The sequence below is a fragment of the Saimiri boliviensis genome, chromosome 1 (genome assembly GCF_048565385.1).
Source record: "Saimiri boliviensis isolate mSaiBol1 chromosome 1, mSaiBol1.pri, whole genome shotgun sequence".
Classification (NCBI taxonomy): Eukaryota; Metazoa; Chordata; class Mammalia; order Primates; family Cebidae; genus Saimiri; species Saimiri boliviensis.
Genome location: NC_133449.1, coordinates 58,439,230 through 58,462,953, shown reverse-complemented (window position 1 = coordinate 58,462,953; position 23,724 = coordinate 58,439,230). Strand labels below are relative to the sequence as shown.

Here is a 23,724-nt window from a genome sequence, read left to right as displayed (position 1 = left end):
CACATGGACATAGGGAGGGGAACATCATATGCTGGGGTCATTTGGGGGGTGAGGGGACTAGGCTCATTGGGGGGTGAGGGGAACATCATATGCTGGGGTCATTTGGGGGGTGAGGGATTAGGGAGGGATAGCATTAAGAGAAACACCTAATGTAGATGATGGGGAATGGATGCAGCAAACCACCATGGCACGTGTATACCTATGTAACAAACCTGCATGATCTGCCCAGAACTTAAAGTATAATAAAAAAATAAAATAAATAAAGCTGGCAAAGGTAAATGAAAAAAAAAAAAAAAAAAAAAAAAAAAAAACCACTGCTTTGTCTTTCACTTTTTTTCCACTTCAACTGGACTCCTAGATAAATGTTTCTGAAAGTAAAGTTTATAATCTGTACAAATCTTAATCATATATAAAATGCCCAAGCCCAGACTTACCTGATCAGAAGCTCTGTGGGTAGGGTCCAGAAATTTGCCTTCTTACAGGAATGTAGGGGAATGTTAGGGATGATAAAGTTGGAAAATAATCGTACCAAATTTTAGTGTTTCTGAGATTTTAATGTGCATATGAATCACCTATTAGTAGGTCTGGGATGGGGCCAGAAATTCTACATTTCTAACAAGCCTGGATAAGACTGATACTTGGAATATCAGTGTGCTAACGTTTTTCAGTTGGCTGCCCCATGGGTAAGGCCTAGACAAACTACGCTGTTGCTGGTTTCAGGAAGCAACATAGTTGCTCTGTCACAAGTCTCAGATGCTTCTCACATTTCAAAATCAGTATAATGGTGTTGACAAGACCAAGTGCCTTCATGCCCTGACTATTCCTTATTATTATTTTGGAGAAAGAAGTATTTCATGTCTGTTGAGCTTTTAGAGCCTAAAAACAGTACTGATCAAGTAGAAGAGACATAATCAGGTTGACAAATTGTCTTACGATACAACACACTGCAAGAAAGAGAAATGAATGAAACGGTCTTGGCCACTGCACTACTGCCATTGTACAGGAGTGGTGGGTCTACTTTTAGGACTTTAGGTCATGAGCAGTCTATACCAGCCTGGGTCTCTCTTTTACATTCAGATCACACTACTAACATATCTGAAAACCATGGTGCCCATTCTCTGGCTATTTCCGAGTTTTCCACTGGCCAGGGTTCCCGGGACCGTTATTAGATTAAGGTCCAAGAACCCTTGAATATTTACACTCTTACCTGTGACCTCCATAATTTCTTCTCTTTAATGAGAGGCAGAGAGATTGAGGAAATATTTGGGGTAGGACTAGGGCAAAGTTGAGTATTCTTATAGGTTGTGGTTAAGAAGTCTGCAGAGAGGAGGATGTTGAAGATATAGAGGAAGTTGGCATAGCTAATGCCACAGTTCTGGAGGATGTGATTAGGAGATTAAAGGGATGATTGATGGCAGCAGCTGGCTTTTCCTGTTGTAGGAGGGATAAAGATGGGTACAGAGGTAAGTGAGTTTGGTGGCAGGTAATATATGTTCCTTTTAAAGCAATATGATTGTAGAGAAGGAAATGATTATTGCTAAGAAAATTAGCCAGGAGATATTTCCAGAAGGAGGTGGAATTGAGTCAACAGCAATAAATGTGGTAGAATGGTATTATAAGATAAAAATGATTTGATTTTAACAATCTGTTAACTAACTTAAGAGGACTCTGCTACAGGAGGTGAGGGGATTGAAGCAAATTTAACTGGGCTAAGAAATGAATGGAAAGATAAATGGAGACGTTTAACCTATGCTTTTCTTTTAAAAAAAATATTGGTAGTGACTAATAAAATCTGAATTTCTTAATTTGGCTTTCAAAGCCTTGAAAAGTTTTGTTCCATTACATCTATCTAAACTTACTTTCCAAATAGTTTATAGGTTAGCCGTATTCTCAAGTAAGACTGATTTTCTTACTGCCTTGGAAAACATCAACTCCATCTTTACGTGTGTTAATATTCATGCTATTAACCAATTTTTTTTTTGCAGGAACTTTGCTTTTTTCCTCTCTCTCTTTTTCCCCTTGCTGCTTGCGAATGGATAGGAAAAGAATGTGTGGCTCTTGATGATCCTTGCCTTAGGTGAAAGTTGAGAGTGGGGATTAGAGAGAATGCCTGGTTGGGGCAGAGGGAGGTATAACATTCAACCAGGGATTTCCATAGAATAAAACATTTTTTTAAGACCGAAACATGTTTTAATAACATATTCTCAGTGTTTGCTTACAAAGGGGTTTCTCTGTCAAAGTCTTCCATTCACTGAAAGAAAACAGCTTATGATGCATCTTAAAGTATGCTTACATTTGTCTTTTATTTCTGGATTTCTCTACTTGTTCTCATAGGGCCCATGTTCTAGTAACATATTCTCAATGTCTGCTTACAGAAGTGTTTCTCTGTCAAGCTCTTTCATTCACTGAAAGAAAACAGCTTATGATGAATGTTCAAGAAAGCATGCTGACATTTGCCTTTTTTAAAATACAGATTGAGGGAGTACAAGTGCAGTTTTGTTATATGGATATATTGTATAGTGGTGAAGTCCAGGATAAGCCATTTCTTACAAGACTGCCAACAAGCTGCATTAGACACTTAAAAAGTCCATGAGTACTGTCTACCAAGACCTAGTGTCAGTCTGGATATCAGGCCTTACACACAAATACCTGCAATTCCAGCAATTGGGCCACCTTGTGGCTTCCATCTTTTGATCAAAAATGTGTTCCTGCTGGTCTGACTTCTCTAAGGCATCTAGTTATGGTTGCAGCTACATTCATACCCAGAAGCTGACTGCACCATTAATTAGAATTCATAATTCGGATACTCCCTAACTGACTTGAGAGGTGGTGGGTGGAGCAATGGGACTTGGTAGTCATTTTATTCACTAAAAATATTTGATTCCTGATATTTAGTATATCTTGGTTCTTCATGACTGAACAATATGTTTCTTTTTTTAATTTAATTTTTATTTTAGGTTCACAGGTCCATGTGCACGTTTGTTACATAGGTACACTTGTGTCAAGGGGGTTTTTGGTACAGATCATTTTGTCACCCAGCTATTAAGCCTAATACTTATTAGCTATTTTTCCTGATTCTCTTCCTTCCTCCTCTACCCTCTGATAGACCCTAGTGGTGTTCCCTTCTATGTGTCCAGGTCTATATGTTAGCTCTATGTGTTAGCTCTCACTTACAAGTGAGAACACGCAGTATTTGGTTTTCTGTTCTTTATTTGATTTGCTAAAGATAATGTCCTCCAGCTCCATCCATGATCCTGCAAAGGACATAATCTTGTTCTTTTTTAAGCAACAAATTTCCTTATTGTTCTTTGAATTGCCCATAGAAGAGCATTGTTTACATAGGAACCGTAAGATCTACTATTTGGTTAGTTATAAGATTTTTGAAATACTTTTGTCCTTCTTTTACTCTCAGCTGACTCAAAAAGCCCTAATATGTGTTTTCAAGCCTGAGACTCTTGACTCCATCAGATATTACAGGACATTGCAAAAGATAGGATAAAATAGTTGGTTAACATTTCGCTAACATTGATAAATATACATTAATATATATAAATGGTGCCTTTTAATGAAAAGACAACCAATAGGACACAAATAAATGTAGTGAGACGAATGTAGAGAATAAATACATTTCAGGATGATTTTGATTTTCAGCAGCCTCTCACTGTTAGAAGGAAAAACAAGAGGATACTGGTGAGTTCTCAAGTTTCAAAGATAAAGCATAGAGCACAAGAATACTTTAAGCTTTTGCTTCTCTTGAGCCATGTGAATTTGAAGAAGTTGTTATTATTATTTTTTTTACCTGTGGTAACTTCTCTAAGCTGGATTTCCCTACCTGTGAAATAACAAGATAGAACCGAAGTAGATGAATATGAACTTTCAGAATTTTAGGTGTAAATATAGGCACAGCTCAAGAAGAATAAAAGCCTATAACATGATGGAGAAAACGACACTTCAAGTGGGAGAAAAGGAAAATGTGCATTAGTGTAGAGTGTCACACATCATTATTGAGTGGCAAGAGAATGTGCCTGGCAACTCAGGAGGAAGGTAGGAGTGGGACGAAATCAATGAATTTGCATAGCGAGGGCTAGGCTGAGAATTCCCAAGAGTGGTTAGTTTAATCCTAAAAAGACAGACCCAACTTTCTCACCTATTAATGGATCAAAACTGCTTTTGCTACTTTCATTCAAACATTTGGCATACCAGCCAGAGAGTAAGCAGCAAGAGTCCTGCATATGCTAATCTTAAATATTTCTCTAATTTACTGAAAAGTGTATTAAGTTACGGTAAAAAGAGAACTGAACTGAATGAGAGGATATTTTAAGTTTACAGTAAAAAGAGAACTGAATGGAGGGAGAGGCTTTCTTGCTTATTTACTGTGTAAATATCTGGAATGCTAATTGTAGAATAAACCGGGCAGAAATGACATCTTTTCAATCATGAGTCTTCCCATCCAAGAATGTGGTATATCTCTCCCACAAAGGAGCCACAAGGTGGCCCAGTTGCTGGAATTGCAGATATCTGATGTAAGGTCTGATATCCAGACTGACACTAGGTCTTGGTAGACAGTACTCACAGACTTTTTAAGTGTCTAATGCAGCTTGTTGGCCGTCTTGTAAGAAATGGCTTATTCTGGACTTTGCCACTATACAATGTAGGTCTTCTCTTAGGTTCTTCATTAAAATGTTATCATTTTCTTCCATGCAACATTCTACATGTTATGTTATGGTTATATCTGATCATATAAATGTGTGCTGATTATGATGGGATATTTAAAACCACATTTCTGTTCTTTGTTACTGCTCTTTCATTAGGTTTTCATCATTTATGTCATATTTAGATACCTTGCTCTTTGCTCTTGTAGTAGTTTGACTTGCCTTTTAATTCTTTTCCATTTCCTTAAGAATTATATTCTTTTAAAGTTATGATATAACTTAATGCCTACCCTTCTAACACTTATATATCTTCTTTATTTTTCTTATCTAATTTATTAATTTGTCCTTCAATAAAACACTGAATAGCAGTGAAAAGCCTTGACAATTATTTATTCTAAACCGATTAAGACCTGAGCCTTTATGGAAGCCCGTCCCTTTCTTTCTATTCGTCTCTTTTCCCTTTCTTCCCTTTGTTCTCTTCCACCTATGAGTACATGAGAGCTTTTACTAAAGGAGGGCTGATTTGCTTCTTTTGAAAGTAATCACATTTTTCTTAGGAACTTCCCAGTAATGTTCCATGTGTTTTTATTTGTTTGTATTTTGTTTTTTGTTTTTTGTTTTTTTTCCACAAGACTGACATTTTCTACTGGCTTGCTATTATTTGTGTCACCTAAACTACTTAAAGCAGTAACACACAATGTGTTGGGACCTCCAGGCAATGAATCCATGATCTATATTTTGGTAGATTCACTAGCAATATAGCAATTTTGGTAGTGTCACTACCAGCTTCTACTTCTTAAAAATGTCAATTTATCTAAAACTAATAGCTCTCTCCCTCCTATTTCTTTCTAATTTGTGAAGTCTAGAAAACGGATAATGAAGCATCTTAGAATTGTGTATAAAGTGAGAAAAAAATCAGATCTCAGTGAGAATAAGGAGTTTTTTCCTCTGATAAAAGGAGCCTGGCCTAAATGCAGTTGCTGTGTTTGCTTAGGAGACTTATATTTCTTTCAGTGTTATCTCTTTCTCTATAAACTGACTGGATATTAATTGTGACTTTGAGTAATTGCTTTGATTGCTCTGGGATTTGGAGTAAACATCAGAAGTTAACTGCATTTAAAACTCTTTGGTAGACTGGCTTTCTTAATAACCTCCAGTAACATCTTAGTCTGCTACCAGGATAAAATCAATGAAAATAAACCATAGAACCTACATTCTTGTGAAACTGATAATATACAGCAGTAAACATGACTGGCAACTTTTGCTGAACAGAATGTGGAACAGTTGCATTCATTTCCCCTGCAAACTTCTCAGTGGTAGAAAATGAAGGTTCAGAAGTCTATAGTAGATAACAGGTTGCTTGAAAGATATTATAGCTTTGTTAGCAAATTAAATAGCTAGAGATACAGTGTTAAAAAATGTTTGGCAGTTGAGATATGTGTCCAAATTATGATACTTAGAAAAAAGAGGGATGATAGATTCAAATCTAATTATGATTCTAGTAAGTTCAGCTGGTTAACATTGAATCATTTAGTCCCCTCACATAAAATTTGCCATTTTATTTATATAAGACAAAATTCTAAATAGCAAAGATCTTCAAAAGTCCTTGGAAAATAACACATAAGTATTGGGTGTTGGCTACTCATTATTTATTAATTGCTCTTTCATCTTTGCCCTGATTTACATGGCTCAGCACTGGATGCTGGTTCTCCTAGCTCAGTAGTCAGAGGTACTTCCATATTTGCTTTGCTTTCTTGCCTCCCTGAGGCTGGGTACTCCAAGGGGCACTGTTCTTGCCAGTCTGTAAAAGTCTTGTCAGTCTTGAAGCTTTGAGCTACTGGCAAGTATGCTCTTTCTGCTTATTCATGTGCTTTTGTTTTCCTACAGGAAATCAATGATAACCATTTATTTGTATGCAAATTCATGTAATTCCACACTTTTCTTGGTAAGACTATGTGATGAAGCTAAGTGATGTGCATTCATGATCTGATAATGAAACCCCATGATTTAATAAACAGAGAGATTTAGAAATTATGAGATAACATGACATTTCTAGACAGTTTTGCAAAGTTTTGCAAAGAAATGTTATAGTTTTTCTTTTATATTTAAGGTGACTACACTTGTCAACACAAGCAACAAAGGCCCATCTGGTAAAAAGAAAGGGAGATCAAAGAAAGCCCATGTACTAGCTGCCTCTGTAGAGCAAGCCACTCAGAACTTCCTGGAAAAGGGTGAACAGATTGCTAAGGAGAGTCAAGATCTCAAAGAAGAGTTGGTGGCTGCTGTAGAGGACGTGCGCAAACAAGGTAGGCAGAATGATATTATTGTTCAAGGGGGATCTATACTGATGTGCAAACAATGACCTTTTCTTTAGAATCAGAGGATATTTACTCAAAGAAGAAGTCTTATGTTTTTTTTTTTTCCTTTCTGTCTACACTTGTCGTTTTTAATGTTGCTGGACGTGGTACATAGAGATGTTTTCATTGTTGCAGTATGGTACAGCTACAAACACTCCATGTCTGCTGTGACTTCAGAATCTCCAAGTTGTTTTTTCTTGTGTTCTTTCTAACACAAATGAAAACAGACTTCGTGTTAAACTCAGGCTTTAGAGAGAATGGGATGGGAAGACCTAACATTTATAGAGCCATTTTAAAGTCAGGATTTTATGGTTGAAAGGGGAGAAGAATGTAAAGTACTAAAAGAGAATTATTCTTATTTTTCTGCGAGTCCCAAATTCATATTTTTAGTTCACAGATTTCTTCACAAATGCAGCTAGCTAGCCACCCATTAATGCAGGTGTCCCCAAACTTTTTACACAGGGGGCCAGTTCACTGTCCCTCAGACCGTTGGAGGGCCACCACATACTGTGCTCCTCTCACTGACCACCAATGAAGTAGGTGCCCCTTCCTGAAGTGTGGCGGGGGGGGGGGGGGGGCAGATAAATGGCCTCAGGGGGCCGCATGCGGCCCGCGGGCCATAGTTTGGGGACGCCTGCATTAATGAATCAAATATCTATCTGTATCTATCTATCTATCTATCTATCTATCTATCTATCATCTATCAATCATACTGTTTATTTGGCATTTTAAAATTTTTATTTGTATTAAAATATACAACCTAAAATCTTAACTATGGCCAGGCACAGTGGCTCACGCCTATAAATCTTAGCACTTTGGGAGGCCGATGGGGGTGGATTGCCTGAGCTCAGGAGTTGAGAGATCAGCCAGGGAAACACGATAAAACCCTGTCTCTACTAAAATAGAAAAAATTAGCCAAGAAATAGTGGCATGCACCTGTAGTCCCAGCACTCGGGAGGCTGAGGCAGGAGAGTTGCTAGAACCCGGGAGGCGGAGGTTGCAGTGAGCTGAGATCTTGCCACTGCACTCCAGCCTGGGTGATAGTGAGACTCCGTCTCTAAAAAAAAAAAAAAAAAAAAAAAAAAACTTAACTACTTGTAAGTGTACAGATCAGTAGTGTTAACTGTATTCATATAGTTGAGCAACCAATCTCCGTAACTATTTCATCTTGCAAAACTGAAACTCTATACCCATTAATCTACTCCCCAGATCCTCCTCCCTGAAGTCTCTGGCAATCACCATTCTACTTTCTTTTTCTACAAATTTGACTACTCTAAATACCTCATAAAAGTGGAATCATAAATATGAGTCTTTTTTTGACTGTCTTATTTCACCTAGCATAATGTCTTCAAGGTTCATACATGTTGTAGCACGTTTCAGTATTCCATTGTATGTATATACCACATTTTGTTTATATGTTCATCCATTCATGGATGTTTAGATTGCCTCCACTTTTTGGCTCCTGGAAATAACGCTGCCATGAACATAGAGATAAAGATATCCCTTTAACACCAGCTTTCAGTTATTTTGGATATAGACTCGTAAGTGGTATTGCTGGATCATATGGTAATTATATTTTTAATTTTCCAGAGCCTGCATGCTGTTTTTCATTGTGGCTGCAGCACCATTTTTATAGTAGTGCATGCCTGCTAATGGTGCACAGGGGTTCCAGTGTCTCCAAATTTTCACCAACACTTGTTTTATTTTGTGGATCATATCATAATTGGTGTGAAGTGTTATCTCATTGTACATTTGACTTATATTTTCCTAAAGATTAGTTATATCAAGCATCTTTTTATATGCTTCCTAGGCATTTGACTGTTTTTATTGGAGAAATGTTTCCAGTCTTTTGCCCATTTCTTAAGTTGTTTGGTTTTGTTGCTGGTGAGTTATAGGAGTTCTTTATATATTCTGGATATTAACACCTTATCAAACAGTGATTTGAAAATATTTTCTCCCATTCTGTAGGTTGGCTTTTCACTCTGTTGTATCCTTTGACACTGAGAATATTTAAATTTTGATGTAGTCCTACTTAGCATCTGTAGTTGAAAGTTCTAAGGGCCATGAAATCAGAACAGACACCTACTCCCAAGCTTGGTCTCTCGCCTGCATTTTCTATCATGAAAAATGGAATGCTATCTATTCAGTTGCACCTTGCATAAATCTTGGTGACATTCTCTTTACTTCCGTTTTTTTCCAACATAGTCTATTGTAAAGTTTCCTAGATCTTACCTCCTAAATATCTGTTTAATGGACCACTTTCTGTCTCAGTTATTCAAATGCACTATGTTTTTCTGCCCCAGGGCCTTTATATATGCTGTCTCTTTCACACATTCTACACACCCCAGCTCAAGGAACACCTTCTCAGGGAAACTTTATGTGACACTGCTGTCATCCTTTTTAATGGGTTCTTTCCTTGTTACCTTTCACAGGATAATTAATTGTTTGTGAGGTGATTGTCTTTCATGCCATACTATAAATTCATGAAGGCAGAGACCAGACCATATCTCCTTTGCTAATCATTGATTTTCAATGTGTAGTACTCATTAAACACTTGTTGAATTAATGAATTAAGAGGTGAAATGAATGGTCTCTTCCAATTCTTCTTGCAACCCTACCACTGTATCAATTCACAGCTGGATATTTAGTACCTGGAAACACCAATCCTCCATCCACACTCACAAATACCATTCATTCCCCATGCTGCCCTCTTCTTCCTCATCCTCTTTTTCCTCCTAAACACTAAATTCATTTCTATTATACTAATTTAAATTATTACTTTAGTTTGCAATGTTAATTGTGCCACATTTTATCTATCGTGTACAGAGTATATTTGTGTACGTGTTTTGGCAATATGAAATCTTCTAGGTTTTCGGGTGCATTTGAAAACTGATATTCCTTCTGAATTGCAAATGGACACGTGTTTGTTTTCATGCATGTACAGCCTGGATAGTTGTTTTATTTTTTTGTTTGTTGTGGGTTTTTTAGGTTGACTGCCATATAATAAACTGTATGCACTTAAAATGTACAATATGGTAAGTTTTGACAAAGGTGTACATCTATGAAACCATTTCTACAATGAAGATAGCAAAGGTATTCATAGTAGAGGGTGGTTTGATTGGCCCTCTTTTTAAAGCGTTTGTCTTTTATGATGATAAATTTTTCCCTTTAGTTCCTTCAAAACCTCTTAGGAATTCTTTTGTCATTACAAGTTAGTTTCCACACATTCTGTAGAAACTAATGTTTTCATTTTCTTGAAGCTTACATGAAATGGTGTTCTGTGGATATAATACAATAAACAACACTGGTTTTGGCAGACTATCCTAGAGGTGTTAGAGTAACAAATTTCTACAGATGCTAATTTAAGACAGCTAACAATGGTTGCTCTTTTAGAGAATATTTTAAGCTTCCTTTCTTAGATTATCCATTTCTTGTTACAAAAATAATTCCATACTAGAAATGATGTCTGTGTGCAATCTGTATAAAGCTCAACTGCCACATGCTCCTTCTCTTGAACAGTGTCAAATTCAAGGAAGCATTACTGTAGTCTGAAAACTAACCAGAAAAATGGGCAGAAGCCTTTAAAATTCACTTTTTTTCACTCTGCAATAGCTCCCATGCACTGTATATGCCTCCCAGGTGTGAGTGGTGCACCTCCTCCCTGACAGCAAGGTCCTCAGCCTCCTATTTGAGTTTGTTGTCCACAAGCTCTTATCTCCATTCTTTCCATTCTCTAGCACAGCTTATTATTATGAAATCTCCTTTGCTTATCTGGCTTTACCTGATTTTCCTGTTTGCCCATTACCCACATTTTATTTACCAATAAGAGCCCGACATTGATTTTCAGAGAGAGGTAGAGAGAAAGGAGGTTGTGGGGAAGGAATGGGAAATGAGGCAAGATATTTAGATAATGGAAACTTTAAAATCTGTTTTCTAATATGGAAGATGATATTCAGAAATTACGGAAACACTGACATTTAGAAACAATAACCTCCTTTAAAATACCTCCAGCATCCATACGTGACTTATTTATTGAATGATATGCTGTGGGAACTAAATCTGTTAGTTTTACTATTGCATTGTTTTTGTTTTTATTAAAAAGCATTGTCATTTTTTTTGTTTTCAGCATAAGTAAATGCCAATTTTCATATTGTACATGTCAATTTTCAGATTTTTAATATAGAACTGTTTTGCTTTTCTTTGGAAGGTTCACATTCATTGTAATTACCCAATCTGTCAAGATTATAGATTGAATTATCTATTTAACTATGTTATTATTGTATCTCCTATGGCTAAACAGTGTTATTTGAATGTCTTTATCATTAAAAATATATATATATATATATTCTCTTTTAATTCCAGGCTGCATGCCAGATCTCTAAAAGTTTTCAGTCTGAGTGGTGACTATGTTTTTACTCCAGAATATTTCAGTAGAAGATTTCCCTATATCTGTAAAAAAAAAGTCTTGGAGTAGGTGTTGTGCTGAACCCCTATGGACTCCAATGGGGATGACACCAGGATTAAGGGACCAAAGTAGAGACTCAGAGCCAGCAAATGAGACATGGAGATTTATTGGGGGGCTTACCTACAGGGTAAAAGTCTAGTGGTGGCAGGCTGGGCAGAAGAACTACATAGCCCAGTGGAGGCAGACTCGGCACAAGAACCACAACCATTTGTGAAAGGCAGGCAGTTCATAGAGCACTTTCACATAGCACCGTTTTCCTAACAGCCTTCACCTGGCAACCTCCATTTACCCGAAAATGAGGCCTCCCTCCCCTTTATACCCCGTGTTGCACGGGCTGGGCTGGGGGCTCAGATGTTACTTGTAGACAAGGAAGGATTCTCTGCGTTGGCCACTGCTGGATTCCCCAGCTCAGCAAACACATTCCGGTGCATCTGCCTTTCAGAGTCGTTCTCAGAGTATGCGTACGTTTTTGCTCTCAGGTATGTTTACATTCAGTAGGCTTATGATAGAATTTATATTTAAAAATACTTACTGAAAATAAGTCATCTAAAAGAGATTCTAAGTTTTGAAGGGTTTTGTCTTCAAAACTTAGAACTCTGATGTTCTAGACTTTGGTAAAGACAGGATATATAGTTTGGTGTGTATGTTTCTACCTGCCTGTTTGTTTTATTATGACTAAAGTCATGTGATATATGCATATTATCTTTCTAATGTAAGTTTAAACTGCATTAGAATAGGAACAATGAGATTTATGTATTTCTTTCTTCTTCTGAAACACTTGGCATGGTCCTCTAGCACATGGTAGATGATATTCAGGAAGGAGTCTTTTGAAATCTGCAAAGCATTGTCAGTTTGGTTAAGATATCTCACTTCTAATCTTACTTTGGCAAATAACTAGCTTACTTAACCACTTTTCGCCTCAGTTTCTCCATTTTTCAAATGCAGACAATTATTGTGTTTACCTCAATGTATTGTTTTACTAAATGAAGTCACAGTGGATCAAATAGACTGAAAGCATTTTCTGGACTATGCACTTATTGTGAGGTTCTCAAACTTTAGTGAATACTAGAATCACCTGGGAAGATCTTGAACTCTTTATCTCCAGGCCTCACCCCTCATCAATTAAATCAGAATCTCTGGAGTTGGACCCAGGCTTCAAGATGTTTATAGCTCCTCAGGTGATTTCATTTTACAGCCAATTTGAGAAGAAATTGACTAATCCACCTTTTGCTTGTCATCCACACCTAGATTATTTATCCATCCCTGGTAGTTATTTAGTGTTTCACATTAGGCAGTTGTTAACAGGTAGTCATTATACAAGGTGTATGAGCTTATTGTTTACTTAGAAGTAGGTCGGTAAGACTTATGTGGGAGATACAATTTGATATTGTATATTAAAATGTTGTGGATAGGTATGTCCTAGGCTAAATGATGTGTTAACAAGTCTGATATTCTGTAGGTATGCAGGAATATGTGTTAAGTATATACTGGGCAGTCAAATCTATAGGACAGTTAAGTATTTCTGGAGTTGTGGGAAAAGAAAGGTATACAGCTGACATTAACAAGGAGGTGATGTTTAAGCTGAGCATTGATTAAAAATTTCCAAAGACTAGCGGGACAAGAATTTCAGATTTAAGACTAGTGGGATAAGAATTTCAGGCTTTATCTAATTTTCAAAGGCAAAGAAACAAGAATGGCATTGATAATTGGAGGTTGGATAAAGAAGCCCTGATTTGATGAAACATTTCATGTTTAGGTACAGTTAGAAATATAAGATGGTCAGGTATGGTGGTTCACGCCTGTAATCTCAGCATTTTGGGAAGCCAAGGCAGGCAGACGCTTTGAGGTCTGAAGTTAAGACTAGCTTGACCAACATGGTAAAACCTTGTCTTTACTATAATATAAAAAATAATTAGCTGGGCATGGTTGCTCATGCATGTAGTCCCAGATAAGCAGAAGGCTGAGGTAGGAGAATCCCTTAAACCCAGGAGGTGGAGCTTGTAATGATCCAAGATTACACCACTATACTCCAACCTGGGCAACATGAGATTCCATCTCAAAAAAAAAAGGAAATATGATAAGATGATGGAACAGACCCAGATTGGGAAAAGTATAGACAACATTATGAAAGGAAGGAAGAGAGGCAAGGAGGACAGAAGCTAGCTACCTGGCTGGCTTCTACCCACTTAAATAATATTTTAGAAAGATTAATATGCACTTCATGAAAGTTGACTAAATCAGAAACTGTACCCCGACAGATGGTTAGGTGTGATCATAGTAACAAGGGAAATGAAGCAAAATAAGTACTTTGAGGTTCCAGGATTGAGGAGGCAGTAATGACAACAGAAAGAAGCTACAAGTTGCAGGCATTACAAAAAAAGAATAAAATCTTTTTCAACTTACTGAAGGGGAGATAAGAGCCAACATTTATTCTACACTTTTGGCCCTATGCTACTTAATTGAGAAGTCTTTAGGAGTGACAAGGGCAGGGGAGAGTATATGGGTTTGGTTTTAAACATAGATGAATGGGGAAGACTGGCTGGTGGAAGGGCAATGCCATGGGGAAATTTGGAAGGACTTGCCAATAGAGAGGGAAGAGTAGAGGGATGAAAGTATAGTTTTAGAAGAAAGAACAAACTAATATTAGAAAATGAAATAGAAATAAGTAAGAGAGGGAAAGCAGTCCCTGAAAAGTGGCCAGAGAGCAAGGACAGAATCCTACAATCCAAGGGAATAGGATATTTCTTAAAGGAGATAGTGATCAATCTAGACTCCAGAATGTTTTTGTAATCATGTCAGAGTGTTCTGAGATTGTGGAGAATGAATGATTAGAAAATGCTTTGGATTTTGCTAGACAGGTGTCATTAATTATACTCAAAAGTACATTTTCAGGAAGCTACAAGGGCAATAGCTAAATGAAAAGAAGGAATCATGCTGAAAGAACAGAATAGATGGTGAAGTAATTGACATAGGTAGGAATGCCAACTAGAATCTCTTTTGGTTATCATTGCAATATATTTTGCAGATATTTCTTTGGGCTTCTGCAGATAATCTGGTACCCAACTAAGGGCCTCTGTGTTATTATTTTGTGTATCTCTGGAGCCTGGCACAATGGCTGCATATAGTGAGCACTTCAGTCATGCTTTAGAAGATCGTCACAGAATGGAAAGAGAGAAATGGAGAGGAGTAATGGAAAAACACTAAGGGCAAGCACAAAATTATAACTGTTTGCTTGCTTGCTTATTGTTTCCATCCCAAAAAAGAAATATCAGTGTATATATGAAGAAAGGGAGCCATAATTGTAATACAAAGAAAGAAGGTTCAGGGTTGTGTGAAGTGATACAGAAGGGAAATTCCTTTATCTGGAAAGCAGGTAGGGAGGAGAGATATCCCAAAAATGTTTTGTAGAAAAGGTAAGCGCAAAAGCAGATTGGATGAAATGATCTCAATTATTTTGAACAAAGATAGAGGTGGTTTTAATGGACCACAGATAGCTGATACTTGACCACTATTGGAGATGTTTTTATGTTTTTTGCCTGTTAGACTGCCATCTGTGTGGGTCTCCCATAGATTTTTAAGGGATTTTATTTACCGAATACAGCTGATGATTACTCCTTTCTCGGATGCTGCTGAAAAGGCCAATTTTTATGAGGCATAATTTGCCTAAGAATTTTTTATTTCATTTATATGATGTGTAACTGCATCTGCTAGAAATGGGGTGTTCACATATGGTAGTCGGTAATCTTCTTCAATTTGGAATAGATCCAAAAGCTGTGCTTTGAATGATAGGCATCCTTTTTCAAATTTTCTCAATAGGCAAACCCATTTAACGGTGTAACACAGCATTGGTTCTATGCCATAGGACTTACAGAGAATCCTTAAAGCATCTTCTCTGTCATCCCAATATTATATCTCCACATTCTCTTAAGCCATGGAGCAGTTGCTTACACTTCCTGTTGTCATTTGACAACAACATTCTCATATTACCCACTGTGTCTGAGCAATGACAAAACAGCTAAGACATGACTATGCCACCAGAGTGTATTTAGCCAGGGTGTAGATGAGATGTACATGGTCCTAACTCAACACTATGGAGAATCTTGTGGAGCAGAGTGACAAGGAGGTGCAGATGAAAGAAGTAGCTTCCTCATGGGACCATTTCCTAAATAAAAGTGACAGCCAAGCCATTCACTGCTCATGCAATGTTTTTGTTGTTATGTCATAAGCTCAAATGTGATGTGTGATATGGTGATATCAACAAGTTCCACCATTTTCTTTTCTTTTTTGTGTGTTTTTCAAATTGGAGTCTTGCTCTGTTGCCCAGGCTAGAGTGCAGTGCCACAATCTCAGCTCACTGCAATCTCCGCCTCTCGGGTTCAAGCAAATCTCCTGCCTCAGCCTCCCAAGTAGCTGGGATTACAGGTGCGTACCACCACACCTAGCTAATTTTTGTATTTTTAGTAGAGACGGGGTTTCACCATGTTGACCAGACCTATCTCGAACTCCTGACCTTGTGATCTGCCCACCTAGGCCTCCCAAAGAACTAGGATTACAAGTGTGAGCCACCACGCCTGGCCTCATTATTTTATTTTTATTGAATTGAAATTTATTGAGTGAATGATGACCCGTGGGCTGAGACAGAGAGAGCAAGACTGAGAAAACATAACAGAGCATGAGAGAAAGGTGTCCTTTCCATCTCTGAGAGGTCATAAGCCCTTGCGTCCTGATGACCTGTTGCCTCTGTGCTTCTCGCCACCTTTGGTCCTGTGATGTTGGTCAAATGAGAGGACCCAACAGAAACTTTGGCTGATGCCAGCTGTGTGAATTCCTCTGCTGAGAGCTGGTCAGAGGCTATTTCCCTGACCAGGAAGCTCTCTCAGTCACACGGCCCTGCCCCCCCCCCCCTTTATGTGCCATATACATACATAAGGCAGCACAGTGTGGGGATGGTGGGCATGTCCTCACTCTGTAGCATTTCCCACAGGGGTCAACCTCTCTAAGAAGAATGTGGGAGGTGGCAGGATCCTGTTACTCCTCTGTGTGTCCTTTTCTCAAGCATCCCAGGCTTTATGCCTCTACTCCTTGTACCCTGAATACTTGAGTCTCCTAGAATATAGAGCTTCCTTTCTGTGCTGTGTGCTGACTCTTTACTGCTGCCTGACTGCCTCTGTATGGATGGTACCTTAGTTACCGTGTTCTAGTATGGGCTCTTGCTGGTCTTAGGGTAAGATTTCACTCCTGTATGGGGAGAGAGGGGGCTGTTTCCACTGAAGGGAGATACCTTTGGGAAAGAAGGATAATCTAGGATAGAAAATGGGGACACAAGGGGTAAATCCTAGGTAAGAGAGGGAAAGATAACTCATTTGTGTTCTCTCTATGGATCTCACTTCATTGAGCCTGGACTCTGCTGAGTGTAGATCGATTACTTTTTACAATGATACTATTCAGAGCCAGGTACAGTGGCTCGTACCTGTAATCCCAGTGCTTTAGGAGGCTAAGGTGGGAGGATTGCTTGAGGCTAGTAGTTCAAAACCAGCCTGGGCAAGATAGCAAGACCTCCATCTCTACAAAAAGTACAATAAAATAATTAGCTGGGCATGGTAGCACATGCTTGTGGTCCCAGCTACTCTAAAGACTGAGGCAGAATAATAGCTTGAGCCCGGGCGTTTGAAGCTGCAGTGAGCTATGATATAGCCATTGCATTTCAGCCTGAGTGATAAAGCAAGACCCTGTCTCTTAAAAAATAAAATGATACGGTTGGATTAATGTAATAAGGTTTATGTGTACTAGATCCAGCAAGGCAGATCTTGAAGTTGGAATGGAGGATGTCTTGCTTCGGTCTGTGAGTGCAGCTGAGCTAGAGAGCTGATGGTGCTCCACTATGGCCATACACGCCACTCACTGCCCTTGCTGTGGGTTCTCTACTTCTTCCTTATAGAAGCTCCATTTTACAAGTGTTTCTCAGAGAGAAGTTCACAGACCACCTGGTTTGGAATTCCCTGGGTGGGTGTGGGAGGAGTCCATGAAAATTCAAATTGATGAGCCTAGCTACAACTCTAGATTCAGTATGTCTGGGATGACCCTGTATATTTTTGTTACTAGATAGCACCCCAAGTGAATCTTATGCTTCTAAAATGAAAGAATCACTAACAGCCTAAGTTTAATACATCATTCTCAACATCATTTTAATTAGTTTAGGTCTCTGTTCTATGGAAAAGTATGCTATCTAGGAATGAAATCAATTCTTGGAAGGTTTAACATCAGGGGTTTAAATAAATATGAAAAAAACTAGAGATACATACCATGACAAAAAGATAAAAAGAGGTTTGATGTGAAAATATGAAGAAAAATGCATGCAAGTAAAAATGTCATATACCCTTAGGATTCATATTAATGCAAATTTTAACATTTGCAATAGTTTCAACCATTGCATATCTTCTGAAATATAATGTATTTGTATGCCAAAGTTTGCATTCGCTGAGGGCCCTGGAGTACTCCAGGTCAGTACAGAGCCCTTTGTGTGGCTCTTATTGCAAGACATTGGGAGATAATGACATATTATTCTCTCACCTGACCTCTCTTTTTGGAACCCTTGTCTTTTGAAAATGTTATATTCTTTCAGCAAAAATAACAGCAACAACAGCAACAATTTATTGTTTCCCACTCCATTTGTAAGAAACTTTGTAAATATTCTCTCCAAGTCATTCTGTTTGTCATTTGAAGTATTATTCATATTTGTGTAATATGACACAGATACTGATCTCCATGTACATTGACTGATAAATTCTATGAATTTTTTTTAGTATCTACTTTGCACAGGCACTATTTTGGGTGCTAGGAATATGGAATAAAGAAACAGACATTATCTGCTAGTAAGAATATTACATTTTGAGCTGAGACAGACAAATAAGTAAAATATTAAACCTGGTGATGATTACAGCCTATGGAAGTGCAATTTGAAAATGAACCAACCAAATGCATGATTCATGAAAAAAATGGATATATATGCATTATATATATTGTTTGAATTTGAATTTCATACTCAAAACATTATATATATATATTTGAATTTGAATTTCATATTAAAACTAAAAACTTCGGCAATGAGAAACATAATGCTAAGAGAATATAAACAAGCCACAAATGGCAAGAAAAAATTTATAAATTACATGTTTGATGAAGTACTTATATCCATAATATACAAAAAACTCCTAAAATTCAACAAGATAACCATTAACTCTACTTAAAAATGGGTGAAAGACCTGAGCAGATATCTCACCAAGGAAGACATGCAGATGGCAAATAAACCTAAGAAGCAGTTTTCAACATCGTCTGTGATTGGGGAAACACAAATGAAACAACAATGAGATTTTAACGTATCCTGCTAGAATCACTAAAATCCCCAAAACTGACAATATGAAATGCTGGTGATTCGTGGAGCAACAAGAGATTTCATTTGTTTGGATGCAAAATTACATAGCCACTTTGAAGGACAGTTTGGCAGTTTCCAAAATAAAACTAAACATAGAATTAATTGCCTTATAACTCAGTAATCACAACCCTCCATATTTACTCTGCTGATTTGAAAACTTCTATTTATATGACATCACCTAGTCTTGTTTCATTTCCTAAAATAAACTTAGAATAATTTTAGACTTACAGAAAATTTTCAAAGATAGTACAGAAAATTGCATATACTCTGTACTTATTTGTCACAATTAATAAACCAATATTGATAGATTATTATTGAATAGACCATAATAATAAAAGACCATAATTACAAACATTTCTGCTGATATGCTTTGCAAAAATGGCAAGAACAAACACAGTATGCATGCCAAACTATTCTTATTTTTAAGCTGACTTGCAAAGAATGGTAAATTATACATCTGTATGAATAAAAATCAGAAATCTAGTTTAGAAGATTGCCAATTCAGGACTGTTTCTTTTAATACTCTTTTTTGAAGTCTAAACTTACCAGTCTAAGTAAAGCCATTCTTGCCTTTCACAGAAAACATTTAAAGAGGCATGCAAGGATATACAAAATACGGAAAGAGAATAAGAAATCCATGGAAAAGAGAAAAGGCAAATACGGTCGAAGACTCGAGAGGAGTCAGGGGAGTGACTAATGCATATATACGTCAGTGCCTAGGCATCCTGTGCAAACCTGTCCACCTGAGAACACGTCCACAGCAGGCTCAATGGGTGGGGCTCACTTTGTAGTAGAGTCCAGGTTTAAATTTCAACTGCAGGGTTTTATGGTGCCTGCGCTGTGTGACATGGGAAAATTATGTACCCACTCTGCACCAGCATGCTCATGAGTTCATTGGGACTTATCTTACATTCATCCCAGGACTCTGTGCAGCGCAGATGACAGGATGCATGTAGAGTACCTAACAACTGACCTAGCACACCTCAGCCTCGAAAAACCTGGTGGACGTTGCTTTTATTGCTAACATAATTATCATTCTTGCTATAACTGGACAGCAGTTTGGGCTCTTAAGCTTTCTAACACATCAGTTGTAAAGTTTATGACAGAATGATATTTTTAATCATAAAATAAAATGATCTCTCAGATCATGAAGCCACCTTCATTTCATTTGTAATTCACTTTAAGGAAAATTCCTTAAATAAAACATCTGATTTGTGCATAAAATACTCTGTATTACCACAGAAAGATAAAGAGACCTGGTAATCAAGCATTTTCTCTCTAAAAGCTAAGACTATAATTCACTCAAAAATGCATTTGACATAATCATCTTGAATAAAAACCAGATAAGATTGTTCAAGATGAAGCTGATTCACTGATGTATTCCTAATTATGATATATGTCAGTGATTTGATGCAAACCAGGCAGTCTTTATTAATTCTGGACCCCTCAGAAACCAAGACTGGACAAGCAAGCTTCTAGATGTGATACTTCTTGTTTTTAAACAAAAATAACTTCAAGATTCATTTTAAATTTGAGGGGTGCCTGCACAGGTTGGTTACCTGAGTATATTGTGTTGTGCTGAGGTTTGGGATACGAGTGATCCTGTCACCCAGGTAACTGAGCATAGTACCTGTTAGTTTTTCAGATCTTGCCCCACTCCCTTCCCTCCTCTAGTAATCTCTAATGTCTATTGTTGCCATCTTTATGTTCATCAGTACTCAATGTTTAGCTCCTACTTATGAGTGAGAACATGTGAACTTTGGTTTTCTGTTCCTGCATTAATTTGCTTAGGATAATCGCCTCCAGCTGCATTCATATTGCTGCAAAGGACATAATTTCACTCTTTTTTATGGCTTTGTAGTATTTGCTGTTGTTTATGTACCACATTTTCTATATCCAGTCCACTGTTGATCAGTACCTAGGTTGATTCCATGAGTCTACTTTTGAAAAGAAAACAAATAGAGCAAGGCAAATAGCAACTAAAACCATGCTGAATTTTGTTAGGTGCATGTTAATAAAAGGTCCCAGATGACCAGCTCTTTGGAGTGATATTTGGGCAATATGGAAAAATCAAATCTTTAAATAAATATGGAGATGTCATCTCAGCATTGTGGGGCTAGGCAGACACATTAATCATTAGAAAGTGGTAAACAGAAAGAAATGAGCAGATAGGAAATGCAGAGGCTGAATGACCTCTTCTTAAACTAAACATCACAGTGCTTGACACTGTGTGCCTACTCTTTTGTTCCCACAGTTAAGAATGAATGAAAAGCCACTTCTTCAAAAGGCTGATCCTTCTACTGGAGCTCTTGGTCCCTTGCCATTTTTTGAGGACCCTGCTTGGGTGATCCACCTAATCTCAAATTATCAGTTTCTTCCTGTCTGCTGGCACAGTCCAAATAGCATGCCAACATGTCATGTGTTAAAACAAAGAAACCTTACCTGTTTGCAAATCCCTCCAACAAATGCCTCATTTTTCTACTTTTTTGAGCAAAACTTCTCAAAGAATGATCCACATTCACTCATTCCATGTCTTTACCTCACAGTCACTTAAATTCGTTTTATTGTGTAATATAATTTATTCAAAACAACATGAGAAATTACAAGAATACCAGTATGCAGACCACTCTGCTTAAGAAATAACGTCTTGCTAATGCAGTGGAATCTTCTCTGTGTGTTTTTCATGTCTGTATTTCCTTCCCTTCCTAGCCCACTGTCCAACCTCGGTCAGAGAACCATAATCCTGAATTTGGTATCCATATTTCTCATCATTTTATTATGAAAATGCTCACATGTACAACGTAGTTGAATGAACTTGACAGGGAATACCTGAGCCTGCAAAACCAACATCTAAATCTGGGATTAGCATTTTGCTGTACTTGCTGTACCACAAATCTATGTCCCATAAGTTTAAAATGTATTTGACACTTTCAGAGGCCATGGTGGGTAGAGCACTTGAGGTCAGGAGTTCAAGACCAGCCTGGCCAACATGGAGAAACCCAGTCTCTACTGAAAATACGAAAATTGGCTATGCATGGTGGTGCAGGCCTGTAATCCCAGCTACCCGAGAGGCTGAGGCAGAAGTATCACTTGAAGCTGGGAGGTGGAGGTTGCAATGAGGCAAGATCATACCACTGTACTCCAGCCTGGACAACAAGAGTGAGACTCCATCTCAAAATAATAATAATAATAAAATGTAATTGATGCTTATGAATGCTCACTTTCTCACCATACCGTTCTGGTTCTCAGGCTCACCAATCTTGCTCTGCTTTGAGTCATTGCGTTCAACTTTTTGTTGTATCTGGATATTTCTCTCCCTAAATCTTTAACCTCTCAGCTGCATCACATACAGTTGTGCTCCCACCCCACACCCCTGGTTCATCCCCTTTCTTGGTTCTCTTGGCTTCTACTATATCTCCTTTTCCTCCCAATTTTTTTCTCTTTCCATATCTTCCTGGAATTCTTTGTATTGGAATGCTCCAGGGGTCTGACCTGGGCTTCGTTTTCTTCTTTGTCAGTCATTTTATTGTATATACCAACCATTCCATAATTTCTACTTCTGGGCTCAAGCCTTAGATATATCTATTTAATACAGCCCAAATACAGCCTCCCTCATTTTTTTCCCAATTCAGAAATGGGATTAACAATCCAGTTGCTTAAATCAATAGTGCTAGAATTAAACCTTATTCTTTTTCACCCCCTCATTCCTCACATCCAGAGCCAGAAGTGATTTTATCAGCCATGCTCCAAAGCACATCTTAAATCTATTCATTTTGTGGCAGAATAGCATAGTCAAGAGTACAGTTTACGGAACTAGACAGCCTGCATTTGAAACCTGACTCAATACTTTATTAAATGTGTGGTATTGGACAGATATTTAATCCCTCATAGGCCTCAGTTCCATCACCTGCAAAATGGGAATGATAATGATTTTCATGTAGGCAAGACATGTAAATCAGTGACTGACAGATAGGAAGCATTATATAAATGCTCATTAAAGACATTTGCTGAGAAAGACCTTTTCTAACCCCTCTATAAAAAAGACAGTGTGTGTATGTGTGTGTGTGTGTGTGTGTGTGTGTGTGTGTGTATATATATATATATATATATATATATAATTTTTAGTTATTTTAGTCTGAGTTTTCCAGAGAAACAGAACCAATAGGATATGTATGTATGTATGTATTTTAAGGAATTGATTCATGCAGTTGTGGGATTAGCAAGTCCACTATCTATAGGGCAGTCTGACAGGCTAGAAACTCAAGGAGAAGTTATGCTGAAGTCTTGAATTTCTTCCTGTCCAGCAAACCTCAGCTTTTGCTTTTAAGGCTTTCTACCTGGTTTGATGAGGCCCACGCACATTATCAAGGCTAATCTTCTTTACTATTATCTACAAAATGTCTAGAAAGTAACACCTTAACTTAGTGTTTGATTACATTACTGGGTACTAATGCCTGGCCAACTTCACACAGTAAAGGAACCATCACAATAGGTAATAAATGATAAGGAATTCTATGCCAATTTAAAAAAAATGTACATATGTAAAAGTCCATTTATTTATTTTTTCTAAACTTCTGTGACACAATGCAGTATTTATGAGTTTTCTTTTAGAAATAGGTTGCCTCTTGGTGCTAGATTTCTCCTGGAAAACCCTTGACCTACCAAATGGAGGCTGTGGTGGTGTAGGTACCAAGCAGGGTGATCTCCTGTGGTTTTTTCATGTGTAATTCTTGGGGACAGTGAAGACTCAGGTTTGCCAAAAGCCAAATATATGGCCTGGGGCAAGTCAGCCATTATGTCCCAATTCGTATTTGTCAA

General features: G+C 37.7%; 1 protein-coding gene across 4 annotated transcripts in view; it reads left to right on the top strand.

The window, feature by feature from the left end:
• Positions 1-23,724, top strand: part of CTNNA2 (catenin alpha 2) — a 1,155,573-nt gene that overhangs the window by 242,990 nt on the left and 888,859 nt on the right. For all 4 annotated transcript variants that reach the window (XM_074397692.1, XM_003922543.4, XM_010333399.3 and 1 more), the window contains exon 3: positions 6,763-6,958. In XM_074397692.1, coding sequence (XP_074253793.1) covers positions 6,763-6,958 — 196 coding nt within the window. The remainder of the gene's footprint in view (positions 1-6,762; positions 6,959-23,724) is intronic.